The following is a 17682-nucleotide window of genomic DNA, read 5'->3' on the forward strand; positions in this document are numbered from 1 at the left end:
AAACCCATCAGCTGTGAACAACGAGCTGTTTTAATACTCACACTGAGTCTGTCTCCTGCTTTGCCATCGAGGGATGACTCTTTGTGCAACAAGTTGTACTGGGAAATCCTCTTGCTGTCCTTCTCCAGATGTGAGAACACATCATGCTGGTAGTAGTCCATGATTGACAAGGATTTCTCCACACTGCTTCTCTTCAGGGTCTCCTCATTCTGGTCGACTGTGGACGGAGGAATCGTGGAAAAACATGAGAAACGCAGAAAATGCAGATATTTGCAGCTGCTTTGTTTATAGGTGACTGAAAAGGACTGAATTTCCGTTGACGGCTGAAATTGTCAACCATACCTGAGTCACTCTTCTTGGCTCTGTAGATCAGGGTCCTTTGCGGTGAGACCAAAGTGCTTCCGGTTCCCTCGGGTTCAGTCTCGGTGTCGCTGCTGCTCCCCGAGTACGTGCACACTTGCAGGGCTCTTTCCTGTTAGCAGTTTAAAAAGCACGAGTCCTCCATAAAATATAGACATGATGCATTTTTATAGACTCACAGCGGCACTTTTGCTCATGTTTGGCAAGACAGAACTACAGTGTATTTAAGTGAGTATGTTTTTTAAGACCATTACTTTTTAAGAGCTGTAAACATGCCACCGACTATGTTTACACGGCCTGCATAATATCAACATATCCCACGTCTTAATGGGAAAATGCTCCATTCGGGATAAGAAAATCCAGCTTAATATGCTGCTTAGTCAATGTGCACACTGTAATGCAAAGACTTACACCGGGCATGTCGTGAACCTTGTTTTTCTTCTTCTCTGTTTCATTCTCTTTGTCCTGTGCAGAGACGTTGCTGCGAGGAGCCCCGAGACTCAACCTCTTTGTCCTGATTGCGTCTGGAAGTGAAAAGAGACAAAAGAGAAGTCAGTTGGGAAATAAATGACAGAAATACAACCAGTGAAAATCAGAAACGCATCCATCTTGTATTCACCACATGACATAGAGACGATGGAAAACATCATTTGAATTCCTCCAAAGTGGCAATCTTTGCGTTGACAATGCAGGACGAACATATCTCACACATCCGTTCGAGCAGAACCCATCCAAATGCCTACATATCCATTTTTCTGCCTATATGCTGCACAATATCCAATCTATCAAACATGAATGGGTGTCCACCCCGCGAATGTTGCGGCCATGTCTACTCACAGCTCAGATAGTGCAGCTTTCAGCTGTCGGCCCTCGAATGACAAAGCGCTGCTTTATCATCGCTCTGCCTACTGCTGTCTCGGACAGACGCCAATTTAATTGTCTCTTTTAATGCGCAGCTGCATTACAATAACAGGCAGCTTTTGGCCGATGCTCTGACTCCATCTGAAAAATCTGCATTGAGATCATAAAAATCCTTTTACTCTCTTCCCCTGGCCTATTAGGAAGCGAATAGTGTGACAGACGTCGCTCCCTGTCTGGCATCCTTAAGCCTTGTGATGGTAGAAAGGATAGAGGTGAAACATATGATGAAGATGCACAGAAAAGGTTCTCGGTGACTCAAACTGCTGCCTCTGCAGTGCCACCGCAGCACTGAGGTGAATCAGATGCAGGCCAGTGTCCTGTAAGCATAAATCCCCCAGTGTGATCACTCATCCCTGGGTGTTATTGTGGCTTTAATCAGCCATCAGATTGCATCCTCCCCACCACCTTTCTGCTGTGCATCATGCCAAACACGGAGGCAGACGGCACTTTATGATCTATGGCTGTGCTGACATGCTTATCTAATTGCATTTATAAGTTTTCCTCAGGGTATGAATGAATGAGTTTCTGTAAGGACGCAGACTCCTTTGTCATTTCAGCTGAGTATCAGATGTCAGGGTTGATGCATTAGCTTCAGAATTAGCTGAACAAACAAGGCTCTTCTTTTAATCAAAGCCTAATAAACTGAACAACTCGCTCTCTCGCCTGCTTGTCTGGAGCCTTGGAGCGCTCCAGAGGAAGATGCGTCTACATAAAATACAGTAACACTCACTATTTTACTTACCTTCTGAAACAATCTGCCGAAGGCTTTCCAGGCTTGGCAGTTATTATAGCAGCTTTTACAGACATGCATTTCAATTTACTTCCCTCTTTGGCCTTGATTAAGAAACACGGTTGGAAAGCAAAGGCATTGATCCTCTTATTCATGTTGTGCCATGTGGTTTTAGTTAAAGGAAGCTGGCCATGCAGGACAGACAGGACCAAGCACTGATGAATATTGTGTATATTAAGTGCGCAGAGCGAAGCATCTGTTTTTCTGAAGGCCTGGTGATAAAAACCCAAAGGTCATGAATAACAGGTATTTTCAGAATCAATGTATTCTTAGCTGGAAAAGACATCTCTCCTTGCCCAATTTGTAGGAGTTGAACCAAAATGTATTCATTCATTGAATATTTTCATATATAGTCACAGGTTTATATTTCTAACAAGTAAGGTGAGTCTTAGCAAACAAAGCTGCAACTTAAAAAAAAGGCGTTATTAAACAGTCTAAGGTGGTTTAATTGCCTTAAAATTAGATGCTATGTAGCTCTGTGACTTGGCTACGAAGAGCATTGTCACTTTTAGCCTTGAAATTGTTTAGAAAAGTCAAATATTGCTCTCCTGTTAGCAGAACAGATGTTTAGCCCTGGGACTGTATTATTAAGAGCTGGATATGGGACCCGCGCCAATTCAGTCCACACCTGAAATATAGACCGCCTCAGTGAAGTTTTTCACGCTTTTAAGAAATAAAACCTTCAGAATAAAGACAAAATTCCCACAGTCTGCAGCCATGCCAGCATCTCTGTGACGCTGCACTTAAACACAGCAGCCCTTGGAGCATTAACATCAGCGTGCTATCCATGCCAGTTCTAACATGCTGACATTCAACAGGTGGTTCAAGGTGTTAGCATGCTAATCTTTTCTAATTTGCACAAAACACCAAGTTCACCAGGTGAATACAACGAGGTGCTGACTTACCTGAAGTTGTTAATTTGGGCAGGCGGCTCTGGGTGTCTTGTGCGTTGTTGCTGCCAGTCACACTGGGGTCAGACAGGGAGTGACCCATGCTTGTAGGGGCATGCAGGCGGGTTTTTGGGAAGGAAGGCACTTTCACATCAGGTTGTGAGGGATCTGGGTGGGAAGAGGGAGGCTCCCGATTGAGCTCAGACGAGCTGGCTATCACCCCATCGGGGCTGGATTCAGATTTAGGGATGTGGCGACCGCTGGCCCGGGAGACAGAATCGGGGAGAGGGAAGGTGCCGATCCCGCTGTCCAGGGTTCTCATCTGACAGCCGGAGCCTAAAGTGAGAGGTAGAGGTGTGTGATGTCTAGGAGAAGCAGGGAACAACAATAAAGGAAAAGACAGGAGGGCTTAAGGATTCACATGCAAGGGAAAGGGTTGTGAGTAAAGAGGGCATCTGTAGAAGGTTCGGTAACATGTAGCCAGTAGAAAAAGAGAGAAAGGACAGGATTTTTATTTGATAAAGTCGTATTTAACAAGTAAAATTATTTGAATTCCAGCAAATAGCTGGTGGCGGCTCCACAAAGATGCACCTTAGCCAAGTGTTCCTATCAGACACTCTTGTTAGAAACATTTCGAGCAATCACAGTCACAACAGATGCACAATTCGAACGCGATATGACACAAGAAAGCACCTGCTGCCGACTCTGATCAATGCACACAGTGGAGCTACAACCCGAGGACATGTTCCTCGCGTTCATCAGAGTGCACGCTGGGTTGCAATCAGGGAGAAATGACAGCAAGCAGCAACAGATGGACGTTGTTTGGAAGCCACAGTTTGCAGAGCCTTGACTCAGGCTGGAACAGATGGACGGCTGCTCAGCTCAGAACCAGGTCCTTGTAACTGTGAACGCTAATGGCCAGCAGTTACATCGGCTAATTATGTGTGCTTTGCAACTTTTTGCTGAAATGGAATCTGTATTTGTTTTCTGTGTTGCAGGCAGGTTGAAACTCCATAACAGTTTGTCTTCCACTGCTGGCCTTAGAGAGGTCCAATCCTCTGCAGCCATCAGTTCTCTCTCTCAAAATATTGAAAACTGGCCTTTTTTTTCTTCTTCTTTTTTTTTTATATTTTGTAGCGGTGGATCAATATTGACGGGCTCTGCTTCTCAACTGTATCGTCTCGATGGGATGCAGGAGCACAGACAGTCCTACTGATGAGCATTTCCTCCTATGAATAAAAGTTCTCTCCGAATACTGTTGGGCATGACTGTTGAGTTTCAAAAGACTGCGGAAGGAGGGTAAGGGGCACAGTTTGAGAATTATCTTAATCCTAAGAACATTTACTCTTGGGTCTGAAGCTGAAACTATTGATCCATTTTCTCTTTGGACAACCTTTTCTCTGCATGTCATTAGCAATTCATAAAAGTAACAACTCCATTCTCCTCTGAATGTCCAAACATTGCCCGAAAAAATCCACAAATAAGGGAATTTAATCAAGGTTTTTGACAGAATTCAAGAGCTCTGGACAAAAAAAAAAAAAAACTGTCAACGTTCTTGTTTATGTGTACTTTTCTTTATAATCTGACTTGCCGCTGATATTTAACACCATAGTGTGCATACAGAACCTGTGAAAATGACTCCTCAGTGTTTGCATGTACACATACACTGTGCTCATTGGACAGATGGCCCGTTACTTGTACACATATCTGCCGTGAGTCACATGACGACAGTTGATGCCATTAAAAAGCCAAGTGAAAATCCTGATCTAAGTTTCGAAAATGCACAATGTAGTTGAAGTACAAACAGAGAATTACACGCGAGAGGGAGGCGGGGAGAGCCATAGATTACACAGCTGTATAATTGAATGCCAAGCCTGGCAGTTCAAAATGCCCTCCATAACCAAACCATAACAAGGTCCACAGTAATTCTACCCAGAGGCAACAACAACTGGACATAATCTAGTTTTTCATGAGCTCCCTATCACTTCTAAATACAACCTCCAGGGTTTGAGGGGAGAAAGCTGAGGGTTTTTTTTATACCTCCACAGTGCGAAATGGGCTTTATGCAATGAGGACGTGTCAAAGGGAAAAGAAAGAGTCATCACTAACTTTATCTCGGAGGTATTTCTGCATCAGGCATCAGACGAAAAGGCAATGACACAAACTGTGACATATCCACAATAGAGACTAGTATCCGAAGTCATTAGAGTAAAGACCCAAAATGTTGTGATAGTCTTTTTTCTTTTTTTCCAAAATGGAGTAAAGGCGAGAAAGGAAGTTTCAAAAGCCAGAAACATCAGCACCCACTGAAGTAATTGCTAAATCATTGGTATTGATCAACAATGCCATCAAACCCTTGCAGATATATTAGGGTCATTCCGTGCTGTGGGCCAGGCCAAAATGTTATTTATTGTCCCTTTACGAGAAAAAATACAGCCTCGAGGGAAGTTCTTCTAATATACAACAGCAGACTGGTGTAGAGTGAACTTCAAAGTCCACATTCATATTGAGCAATGGATTTTGCTCAAGCTGCTCGCGTCATAAACTGGCTGGATGTGAACTGTTTGTATGATTGATGTGTTTGTCTGGTGAAAGCTGCACTTTGGAGAAACGTGACATTAATGCAGCGCTGAGGAACAATGAGCAGCTGCAGCTGAAACTTTTATGAAATATTTCATTCATGCTGTCTGGAAGTGCTTAGCAGGCAGAATGTATTTAAAGGCAGTGTTTTAAATCAGAGTGCAGGAGCAATTAAGCGTTTTATTTCTTGGCCGTCGTGAGCTCATTTCCACACTCTAGGGGAAAGTGGCACAAGCCAAAACTATTACTTTAAATGTTTTGATTAGTTACTTCTTTAAGCTACAGAAACGAGTGAAGTTGAGAGCCTGTGTCTGGTTCTATAGAGATTATATACACCAAAACGTAGCCCTACCAAGACACATCTGCTTTAATTATATATAAGAACTGGCTGTCAAGAAGTTTTTATGTTTTCCCCCTGAAACTCCATCGTTGTTAAGATGCAAAATTGGTGCCAGGATGCCAAGTTTCCTTCACTTCCTGTGCAATGTGTCACCCGCTGTGCTCAAATAAAGTATTTTTACCTCACAAAAAACTAAACAGTATGATTTTTTTTTTTTATCATACTTCTTTAAATCACTTTCAGGACATCCAGTTTAAAAGACTCGTTGCAGCTAATCTCAATTCACGCTGTTTGTGTTGCTATTTTAAAGATGATTTATTTATTCAAGATGGCTCACTGACAGAGTTTCTCAAATACCCCACTGAGTGACAGCTGAGTGACGGACATGCTGCACTCCACATTCAGCAGCTGCACCCTCTCCTCCCCCACCCTGAATTACATACTACAGCGTAAATTTGCTGCATTGTAATGATAACGATCATCATCCCGTTTCATAAATTGTTCGATACCTGTATTTTTTTCTCACTTCCTTTGCTGCTCAGGCATTGTAAAATGTCACCCGGTTGCACATCAATCACCTGACGAGACTGTCAAAATGTTGTTTGCAGCCGCTGCTATTTCCCCACAGTGATGGCGAGTCTGGCGGTGAGGAGAATTAGTTGGCGAAGGAATTGAGTTGTCAGTCACATCAGGAGATCACAACTGTAAAACGTGTTAATGCTCGGCTGCACTGCTTGATTCATGATGGTTAGTGACAGCTTTTTGTAAGCCACTTGAAGAAACTGCATTGGGTGCAAATGCAAATGCTTGCAAATATCAAACTCCGTGGCTTCAGACAGACAACGCAGACTTTTGATGCAGTGAAAGGAGCAAGCTGGTAGAAAAAAAAGTTTGCAAATTTTTCATTTTTGCAATTTATCTTTGTAAAATATGTGTAAAATTCCCCAACAGCCTTGGGTTTTAGGGGCGTTTTGCTGAATATGGTGACATGTCCTTTAGCAGCAACAGTAATATAGAAGCTTACCTATCATGTGGTCTTGACAAGCTGTGTCTGGGAGGCGTCCCTCCTCATTTTCAGCCCCCAGGTTGATCTTCTGAGTCATTAGAAGGGTCTAGAATATAACAAACACTTAATATGGCTGTATAATAATAATATTTATATGGCTCTTTATTAGTAATTAGCAGGTTAATGAGGGAAAACTCTTAAGTTAATGGCTTTGTAGTTATAGTATATGTTCATGCAGAGTAAGACATTAATAAATGCTTTAAAAGAGTCAATATGCACAAATAAAATTAGTTAATGGTGAATATGTGGACCTTAATACACACAAACATCAAAAAGCAGCTGAAATACACCATAATAGATCAAACACACCATAATATACAGTATAGGTGTGTCTTTTTGAATATAAATGTACTCTCTTTGTATAGGGTGCTAGATTACATAACACATATCCATTTATGAAGCTCAAGGCAATTTGCAGGAGAAAAGTGAGAATGAAAAGGATCAGCTATAGTGCCTGCAGATTCGTGTATTTTATGACTTTTCAGATGAAAAGACACGCTTCTGGCATTGTGAAATATGTCCAAAGTTTTGTTCAAAAGTAGTAAGGCCATTGTCAGACTTCCCTGCCTTACTTTAATTAGGTTATTAAAAAAAAAGTGGTTTTGGGGTGGTTCAAGAGCAGGAGCTTGTAGGTCATAAAGTGTCCCTCTTTTGTTGTATTTCTGTGGGGGGAAGATAGAGAGAAAGCTTGGAGGACGGTATTAAATGGCCCCTTTGTCAAACTAAGTGCCTGCGATAAGAGGCTCCTCCATGTTATCGAAATTCCACATCATCTGGATTAAATTTCCGACATTATGCAGTGAGACTGTCTTTTCGTTACTCTCTTCCTCCATTCATCCCGCTCTTCTTCTGTTGCTTTTTTTCAAGCTCTCTCAGGCACTCAGCCTCTCCATCATTTTGTAGTCTTTTGACTGACAGATAAAAAATAAATCCACAAGGTCATAATTTTAGCCTTTTGCTTACAAAGTGTGCAGATATGATTTGGAGAATGGAGCTGCTGGGAATAGCTAATTTCAGTTTGTATTACATGCATGGCCTGGTGGCTGTCTCTGCATGAAAAACCTTCCACCTTGTGGAAACAACAACAACATCAGCCTGGGTAGATAATGAAAAAGTAGGCGATGTATTGTAGGCTGAGTCAGAACACAATGTGAATCAATAGCGAGCCTTCAGGGGATATGATGCTGAAGAGGCGGCGGGCTTGGGGATGTGTTTGTGAACATGCACATGTACTGTACAAGTGTGAAAACCTGTGGGAATGAGCATGCATGTGTGTGCAACCAACAGCCCATCCAAACACAGCCAGAGACAAATAATGAGAGCTCGACACAGACGCTGCTGTAATAAAGCCAGTGGTTCTATCCAGTGGCATGTTTGTTCACTTACAGCAGTATCTGGACTGATCTCCTTATCTCTCTTCATTTCGCCGTGCTTCTTGGGTGTGGAGATCCCAGGCGGCGATGCAGTCACAGAGTTGCCCTTCGCAGCAGTCCTGCGAGAAAATAAGATTTGATCCGTTTTATGTCGGTGTGCCGAGCTCCCCCTTTATCAACTCTCCAGGTAAAAAATAAGCCTGCTGATAAATTGCATTGACCTGCTCTTTCGCTGCATGGATGCGCATGCAAACATGTGTGCAGATGCTCAGAAACATGCAGAAATGCCATCAAATGTTTAACAACCTTGATGAAGAGCTCCCACTCAAGTCAGTGTTTGCAGTTAGTCTAGATAAGAATCTGTCAGCTGTGATTTGAAGTGGCAAATCAGCGAAGTGAGGGAAATGAAATGTGGAGCTTTCTGGTCTTAAAAGATGTTTTTACCTTGAGTGTACTGACAATGTGTCTGGATGCCGGTCGAAGAACTGCTTATGCTCACTGGACTGGAGTCATAACTCACACAGACAGCTGTTGTTTGTGCTGTTTGTTTATCAGTTTCTCTGAACACACTGGCAGTGATGGCTCATGTTTAATTTCATAGAACAACCAATTTGCTTTAGTGTCGATTCACTCTATAGTGAGACGAATCTGAGAAGGCTCAGTGACAGGACGCAATCAGCATAGCATGAGATCAATTAAAGACAATTTATTCTTGCTGATCAAGGTGTTATATCACCCACCTGCCGAGAAGCTCCTTCACAAACTGGTCTTTGCCGATAAAGGCTGTCGTACACTGGATCTGACTGGCTATCTGACCCATCTGATTGTTGCAATGGTCCATGATGGAGCTCAGCTTGTTGTTCATCTCGGACAGATTCTGCACCTCCTGACTGTCTTTCTGCTGGTTATCATTTTTCTTCTTATCCTTCCTCTTGTCCGACTTCATCTGTTTGCCTCCAAGCACTGATCCGATCTTCAGCTCTCTCTTCTCCTCTTTTCCTTTGGGAGAATCTGCTTTCTTTCCACTCAGAGCAGGAAGTTTGCTCTTACGGAGGCCGAACCAGTTTGCCAGAGAGGGTCCCGTTTTCTGTTTGGCCTCGTTAGCAGCAACCTTCTCCTGTTCTTGACATTTCTGGATATTCTCTTCGATACCCATCATGACTTTCTCTTCAATAGTGCAGACTGTTGGGCTGATTTTTTTCTCCTCCATATCTGGGGCTTTGTTTGGTGAATCTGTCTGGGTTTTGACTTCTCTGTTAAAGTCTGGTTCATTAGGGGTAGTTGCTATGCCTCCTGTCTCTCGCACTGTGTTTTCTGAACTATAGACACAAGAGGACGGAGGCTGAAACTGTGGATGAGAGGCAACTTTTGCTGGCTTACGGATGTTGCTCAAACCAGTCCTGTCGCTGATTGGTAAGCTACGAACCTCTTTTTGAGAAGGTGAGGTGATTGCCTCCCCCTTCACCACACCCTGTGACCCTTCACCTTTGGAGCCAGATTTAGACATTTTCTCGGGGAGAATGTTGTGGCTATTTGACCCTGTCATGCCTCCATAGTGGCTCAGCCTTGTCCTGGGGGAATGGACAGGGCTGTCTGCTAACCCAACACTGGGTACCTCCAAGGAACTCTGTCTTGACAAAGAGTTCCCCCTTTCACCTGAGTTGGTGATGATCTGAGTTCGGATTTTTCCCGGTCCATCTAGAGCATTGATGTTGGGTTTCTCAATATAGTTGGTGCTGAAACTCTGGCTACGGGCTTTGGCCCCGTTCATCCCCAAGGCCGGCTTTAGATGAGTTTTGGTAGTAACAGATATGGATCGAGAGAAAAGTTGACTACTTCTTTTCCCTTTATCACAAACGTCCCCCTCCTCTGGTAAAACAGCATGAACTTCCTCTTCCAGTAACCTACACTGAACCTCACCTTTGCCCTCTGTAATGGACATCTTGGGTGGAGAATCAATGCACACTGGCTGCAAGCTGTCACACTGGGTAGAAGCATTTGAAGTCACAGTCTCCTTGGAGACTGAGTTGATATGATCTTTCTCTTGCTTGCCTGGTATAGAGGGACTATTTTTATGACTGGGGGGAGATTTTAAAAATGCTTTAAATCCCATCGGGATGCGAGTCTTTGAGGCTTTATCTGCTGTGTTAGGGGAAATCATGACCGAGCTCGGCGGGCTGATGACAGCTTTACCATTTTGTGGCTCGGTTTTACCTTGAGGGGTGTCCTGAAGTGATATCTGTAAACTAATAGGGGTCTTCTGCACTGTGTGATGGACATTTTCATGGGTTGATCCTCTTTTACTTGCAAATGAGTTCTGAAGTGAGGATCCTCTGAGGGCACTGTAGGGAGGAGGGACATTCTTTGAGCTTTTAGTTGCATTTTCAGTTTCGGGAGCACACCCTGAGTTTGCAGAAGGGAGGTAGTCTTTCGTGGTCATCCTCTTGGAAGTGCCTTTAGTAGGTGTCTGAGTCATGGCAGGGGACTTTTGAAGGTGCTGACTGGCTTTGTCAGCCAGTTTCTGAGGTGCAAGTGCAGTCCCGTAGCCTGCATCCAATTCTAAACAGTCTTTATCCTTGATGGGTAGTGTAGTTTGCATATTTGGTAAAAGTGAGGTGTGGTAACTTGGGGGAGGGCCCCTCACAGTGGTTGGTGTGGATGGTTGAGCCACCCATGTTTTATGTGCTTGAGGCGACCCTTCATAATTTGGTCTGATCAGTAAGGAGGTGGTGCGGCCAGGGGGAGGGGGTGGAGAAGGGGACCTGAGTTTATTTTTGCTGGTTTCACAGTGTTTGTCTCTGGTTGGCTGTTCGCCATTGTCAGCATACTCCAGATGCCTCCTTGAGAGGTGAGGGGAACTGGAGGATGAGCCCTTAGTGAATTCGGCCCTGTTGGGGAGCTTGTAGTTTACTGCCTTTGGGCTCTGTGTGCAGGTTCCCGGTGTCTTGATAAACCTGGATGTTTTGACTGTAGGAGAGGAGGGGGATTTCTCCTGACCAGAGGATGTTGAGTTTCCACTGTTACTTGGTTCAGTGGAGGAGCCCTTAGACAATCGCAGTGGGGATCCTGAAGGTTTGTTACGACCAGGTATCTTTGAACCACTGGACTTGGGACCAGCAGAATCATTCATGGGAGGAATGGAATGGCCTTTATTAGATCGGCTGCTTGGTGGCTTGATTAGTTTCCTCTGTGGAGTCAACTGCATTGACAGCCTCTCTGCACTGCCCTCCCTACTGTTGCTTGTTTTGCTAGTTCTAATTTGATATTCAGATAGCTTCTCTGGAGATTCAAGAACAGTGTAGTTTCTTGCATTTCCTGACTTTTGCCTTGTTGGTCTCTCTTGTGGAACGACTTCTGAGTAATCAGCAACTACCTTGCTACCTTTAATGTCATTTTGAGGCCCAGCACCTACTGGGAGTTTCTGAGCACAGAGTTCAATAGGCTCTCCCTCTGCATCAAATATTGCCAAAATGCTCTCCTCAGACTGAGTACACTTGGCAACCTTGGGCTCCTTAATTAGGCTGAAAGGCCTGGGCCTCCCATCGGCAGATTGGGTGCGCCCCTGGTCTCTTCGCAACCACTGTTGTGTGAGAAGCTTTGCAGCATCTCTTGACAGTCTCTTGGAGTCCCTCTCTGCTTGCTCCAGTGGCTGACTGAAGGACATTCGGATGTCGCTGGACTCAGAGTTGAGTTCCTCTGGATCATCCACATCAGAGAGGTGATTTGGACCCTCTGGATCAGACGGGTTGAAGTGCAGCATGGATGGTTTAGTAAAAGCTGATGTCCGCCCTCCCTCAGGGAGAAAACTGTTGATAAAACTCATGAGTTTCTCAGGACGCTCTTTTGAGTCATAACCAGAGGGGTGTTTCATATCCACGGGACCTGAGCTACCATCACCTCCACCTCCACTGTCCTGTATCCCCTCCCAGCTGCACAAACTGTCTGAGATGCTGTGGGAGAGCCTCTTACAGTAAAACCAGCTGTCCTTGGTGGGGATGTCATCTCCACGACTGGAATTTGCCAATTCATCATCAGCATCATCAGAATCATCTGAGAACTTCTTGCCCACAGCAGCTAAAGTTCTACCCACATGGTTGGGTTTGGACACTCCTTTGCTGCTACTCTTGATACCCAGGGAGTAGATGCCCTCATTGGAGTTCATGCAGTCTTTGTAGCCTGACTTGGAGACCTTGGATGAAGCAGAGGAGCTCCTGTGTTTCCTTCTCTGCAGCTTTCTCAATCCTTCTAGTATGTGGCTTTCCTTGCGCCTCGTGGGCTGCTGCTCCTCCAGGGCAGCACAGATATTGCTGGGTGCTGACGAACCCAAACTCAGCCTCTTCTCCCAGGTCAGAGATGACTGCAGAGAAAAAAAGAAAGACTGGGTCAGCCTCACACAAATTAAATTTCGGCACACAAATGGTTTTGATTTTATTTTTTATAGTGAACTTGGAAAACCTTGATTTGAATAACTCACATTTCATGTGTAAACAAAGAGACAAAAGAAGATCTTCATTTTTCCAAGCTCTAAGCCATTATGCCTCAGTAGAGGCTTCAACCACATGTTTAATTGTATAATGCTGAAAAAATATTTTTATTTCAGCAAGCATTTTATGGGCCTCAAATTGTGTTAATGCACCATCATCCTTAACTATGAAAACCTTTTAGTGTCATCATAGAGTAAAGGGGTTTACCATTTTCCCACAGGAGCGTCCATCATTCCAGGTGTATGAGCCGCTGGAGAATTCACTGCATGCGCTTGACAGCGACAACTCACTACTGCTGCAGCTGCTGCGTGGGTACACAGGAGCTGGCACTGTCAGACTAAGCTGGCTCAGACACTTGGCCACAGGGAGGCCTGCCTTTCCATTCAACTGAAGCTCCTATGAGATAGAAAAGAGACATGACATTATGGTTTGTTTAGCATTGTCTATCCTGTTATGTGCAGAGTTGTTGGGTGAGGTTGGAAGGCTGGAAAAGTTTCTGGAAAAGCATTGATAAAGCATACTACAAACATGGTGTCAAGCGGCTTAGCTGGACATGTTTAACTGTCACATAATAAGTTATAGGTTAAGTAATCCTTAGGTACTGCTCTACTAATCTTAAGTGTTTTCGCATTGTGTATAGCTTTCCTTTATCTTCAAAAGATTTTTCTGTCACTATGCATGAGGAGGATTCAATGTGTAGGTTGTTGGGTAGTGTTGCATATCTAATTGCTATCTTACTGTTAATTTTGTGATGAAAGATGTTTAGCAAAGACTTGACAGAGCAATCAAATATTCTAGGATAGTTTCCTCAAATGCACTGCACTTTTCAAAATTAATTCAAAAACGTCAATCACATTTTCATGCATGGTCATTACAACACTGCAGATGTTTGTCCAATTAGCATCACACTGTGGAGAATTTGACATGCAAATTATTATTTAATTATTATTTTTTAAAAAGTTCCGGTTTGCAAGATAGGAAAAAATACATTCACGTCACAGGTGCTATTTCACTAACTTCATGTAAGCGTCACTTGCATGTATCACCTAACGCAAATGAGATGTGGTACTTTTGCATATTTACATAACAAGGTGATTTATAATTCACATCTTGGCCATTATTATTGCATTTCCTCCCTCTTCATCCGCTCTCAAGGCACACACAAGGCTTTATCAGGTGGCATTCTCAGAGGGCTAAAATGGTTAAAGAATGGAGCGAACTCATTTTCAGCCCTTAATGCATAATACATAAGATGACTAATGTACCACAGTGTGGTATGGAGTCATTTTTACTGACAGCGAGTCTCAATCGATGGGTTTCTGGTAATATGACAAGGATTTATTCCTCTTAGTGCCAAGTGATACTGCCAGCTCCTCCTGCTGAGGGCAGAGGAGGGGTCACAGCTTCAGATAGTTAGGTCTGTATTTTAATACCTTGTAATGATTTCGGTTATGATACCTGGACAATTCACAAGACTGAAAAAAAAACATCGCCTTCTGCATGTTTCCCATTAAGCTTACACTGGAGGGAGACTCTGTATTCCTGGAAAGCAAGAAGGCCTTGCTTCTCTCTGGCTCCAGGAGCAAATCTGCCGCAGATAAATCCATGATCCGAGAGTGGAGTTTCTGAAAGGCAAAAGGAAGGACACGCCACAGTCAGGTTTGACTTTGGGGATTTCAAGAAATTAAAATGAGCTTTGGTGTCTGATCGGGTTTTTTTTCCATCAATATTTCGCACCTCGCACAATCTAAAAGTCTTCTTTAGCACTTTGTTAATGTTCCGTTCACTCAAACTTAAATCAAATTTCATACCTGGAATATTTTTTAACACCAAATGATCCATTGCAGTAAAAAGGCATGCAAAAGATTAAATTAAATTAAATTAAATTAAATTAAGTGTGGATTTGTTTTTCCAGCATCTCAAAAAGCTGCAGCGTACGTTGAGGCGGAGCAGTATTTCGCCGGCCTTACAGGTGCCCATCAGATTCCCTCCACTGGCGCCATGCAGAGCCCTGATTCGTACTCCTCGCTCAAAGTCATTAATGTCATCGGCTGGAAAAAACTAATGTGAATAGGAAATAATTGCATCAGGGAGTAAGGGATTCCTTTGATTTTTTTTTTTTTTAATTCATATGCTAGTCTGCAGTCTCCTCTGTTATTTAACTCTTGTGCTTGAGAGGGAAGGATACAAAACCAAATACATTTCCACGTGCTAATCTCAGAACTTAATTACACTGGCTTCCCTGTGCTCAAATTAACTCAAACTGGAAATATGCTGGAACAAAACACTTGATCTTAGGCTGCATTTCCTGCCAAGGGCAAAACTAATGCTCACTCAGGGAGTATATGTATATACACATGTGTGCATTTCTGTGCTCTGATATCTTTCAGCTTTAGCTTCTACAATTAAAATGAAATGCACTTCTCATGCTGTTTCGAAACATATCTATCCAGAAAACTGCATGCTATACAAGTGAAAGTCACCTTCAGCAAATGGAGGCTGAGCTCCGAAATGCCATTTTAGTATAAGGATTCATCCACAATTTCATTTCATTCTTTGCTGACAGTTTGTATTGACTTTTTGTGTGTTGTGAAAGATGTCCTCTGAACATTTTGGTGGGAAAAACACAAAAGAAAACAGCTCCTAATGATACCCGAACTTAACTGCTTCTTTTGTCTCTTCAGAACAAACAACCTGCATCGCGTCGCCTGTGGCCAAAACACAGCCGTCCTACGTTTCTCTCTTCCACTTCAAGCAAAACATCTAAAGGAAAAGCTTCTTTTTGTGTTAGTACGAGCTTGTGAATAAGCTTTCAAAGAGACTGCCTTTTCACCTTCAGTGACTAGGTGGTAATGGTGCTATGGAAACAGATCGATGCCCACTTTCAATGCTTTTTCAGCTCAGCAATACGGAAAAGTATTCTTTACTATTTTTAGGATTTATATAACATCAAGCTCTGCATCTCCGCACTGGGCTCTGGTTTGATTTTGGCTGTTTAACTGTGGTGGATTTCTCATTTTCTGCAGCTCAAAACTGGGTCTGTTTTGAACTTTGAAATTCTAGTCTCACAAATGACTGCACCCAGAATTTACTAACACTATATTAAACTGGATCGATGCCAGTTTAGTTTTACCAGTTTGGAATCAAAAGTGCCAGATGGCTTCTGGTGCCAGCTTCAAAGTCGTGAAATTGAAATCGGTGCAGCTCTGATGCCGCATCGCCGGGCCTCCCTGCTGCCCACATGGGATGGGAGTGGCTGAAGTGTCACGGGAGGCTCTGATCTTATCGTAGGGTGCTGGATTTCACCTCCTCAGCATCCTCATCAAGGATTCAGTCGATAGAGTCACAGGGTCACGAGGGGAAGATAGCTGATGGAAACGGTAGATGACAAGGCCGTGTGTACAATTCTTGAGCTTTTTGAGTTTCAAGGCCAAGATCAAAGTCAGTAACACACTCATTAATGCATGAAAGACTAATATATCATGCAAATTTGGCCTTAGTCACCATCTGGAATAATTCTGTTTGCCTGGAAGCCAGCAGAAGAAGTTTGGTGTGCCATTTTGAAGAGAAAAAAAAAAAAGAGGCTTCCTGCTTTTGTTCTTTGTTGTTTTTGGCTTGACAGTGGTCATATTTCAAGATAATGAATATCAGCCCAGAATAGCAGCAATCGGCAGCTTCCAAACAAATACATCAGTATTGGCAGCCACTGTCAAAAACTCATCGGTTGAGCGGTGCTGCAACACACCGCTGTGCGCACACACACACACACACACACACAACAGCAGGCAGACAAGAGAGAAAAGACAAACACCACCACACATAAACTCACACACACACACACACCCAAGTGTTTATGCTCACCTGCATGACCTGATCTATATGTCTGACTCATAAGGGCTTTTCCAAAAGCTCCAGCTACACCAAGCCCGCTAAACTACACCAGGAGATGAGACAAAAGCTCGGCTGTAATATGACAAGACGAAGGTGAGATATACGGCGTTCTGTTTGAAAACAGTTCTGCATTAGCTCAAACACTCCATTCTGCAAGTTTTGTTATTGAAATGAATTCGCCGCTATTCTTGAAAAGTTGCATCATTTGTGTTGTGAAAAAAAAAAAAACTGGTAGGCAATGGACATTGCAGCAGCGAAACTGTGCAGTAATGAGGTCAGGCTGCGTCCTTCCTGAGGTCGCTCAGGAAACACCCAGCATTCGTCCCAGTAATGGCCATCTCAATTGCCACTCGGCTGTCACAGGCGACCTGACAAGCAGCATGAGAGAATGGGACTGCACATCAGTTATTTCCCCCTCATCTTAACAATGACAGATTTCTCTTAAATGAACACGTGGCGACTTTGGAATCAAACCAGTCCGGCTGAAGGTGCACAACTGGTGTAGCCACCATTGAAAGCATTATGGTTCTTTATCAGAGAAACTCAAGATGCCCACTGGAAACTGGAGAATGTTTAATTACCGATAAGCAAAAGGTCCAGCGCTAGATGGGGAAATAGTACACCCCTATGGGTAATTAAGGCATGAACACTCACCCTTGTTATTTTCATATTTTCCTAAGGAATCCTGCTCGAATGGTTTACTAAGTGGATGCCATGAAGGGGTGCAAGGGCCATAATTACGTTTTTTGCAGCCTTGAATAGTGTCTGCAGGTCCACCTTTCGGGCTGCATGGCCCCTGCAACCTCAGTCTATATGTACTTGTATCTATATCTATATGTACTTGTATGTACCTTGCACCGCTGGCTGCTGCTCGTTAAGCTCGCTCCTCTGAGCACCTGATAATAATTGAAGGCAGGTGAGCAAATCAAGCCAGCCAGTCCTCTCTTCTCTCATGCATGTTGTGATGATAATATGGGTTTTGTTTTT

The 17682-nt window shown here is 43.5% G+C and overlaps 1 protein-coding gene across 3 annotated transcripts in view; it reads right to left on the minus strand.

Moving 5' to 3' along the window:
* Window positions 1-17682, minus strand: part of LOC143315914 (nck-associated protein 5-like) — a 128825-nt gene that overhangs the window by 9617 nt on the left and 101526 nt on the right. For all 3 annotated transcript variants that reach the window (XM_076723474.1, XM_076723476.1, XM_076723477.1), the window contains 9 exons: window positions 14325-14429; window positions 13012-13200; window positions 9061-12677; window positions 8334-8439; window positions 6906-6993; window positions 2977-3297; window positions 772-884; window positions 343-472; window positions 42-217 (listed from right to left, as the gene is read on the minus strand). In XM_076723474.1, coding sequence (XP_076579589.1) covers window positions 42-217; window positions 343-472; window positions 772-884; window positions 2977-3297; window positions 6906-6993; window positions 8334-8439; window positions 9061-12677; window positions 13012-13200; window positions 14325-14429 — 4845 coding nt within the window. The remainder of the gene's footprint in view (window positions 1-41; window positions 218-342; window positions 473-771; window positions 885-2976; window positions 3298-6905; window positions 6994-8333; window positions 8440-9060; window positions 12678-13011; window positions 13201-14324; window positions 14430-17682) is intronic.

The sequence above is a fragment of the Chaetodon auriga genome, chromosome 23, assembly GCF_051107435.1.
Source record: "Chaetodon auriga isolate fChaAug3 chromosome 23, fChaAug3.hap1, whole genome shotgun sequence".
NCBI lineage: Eukaryota > Metazoa > Chordata > Actinopteri > Chaetodontiformes > Chaetodontidae > Chaetodon > Chaetodon auriga.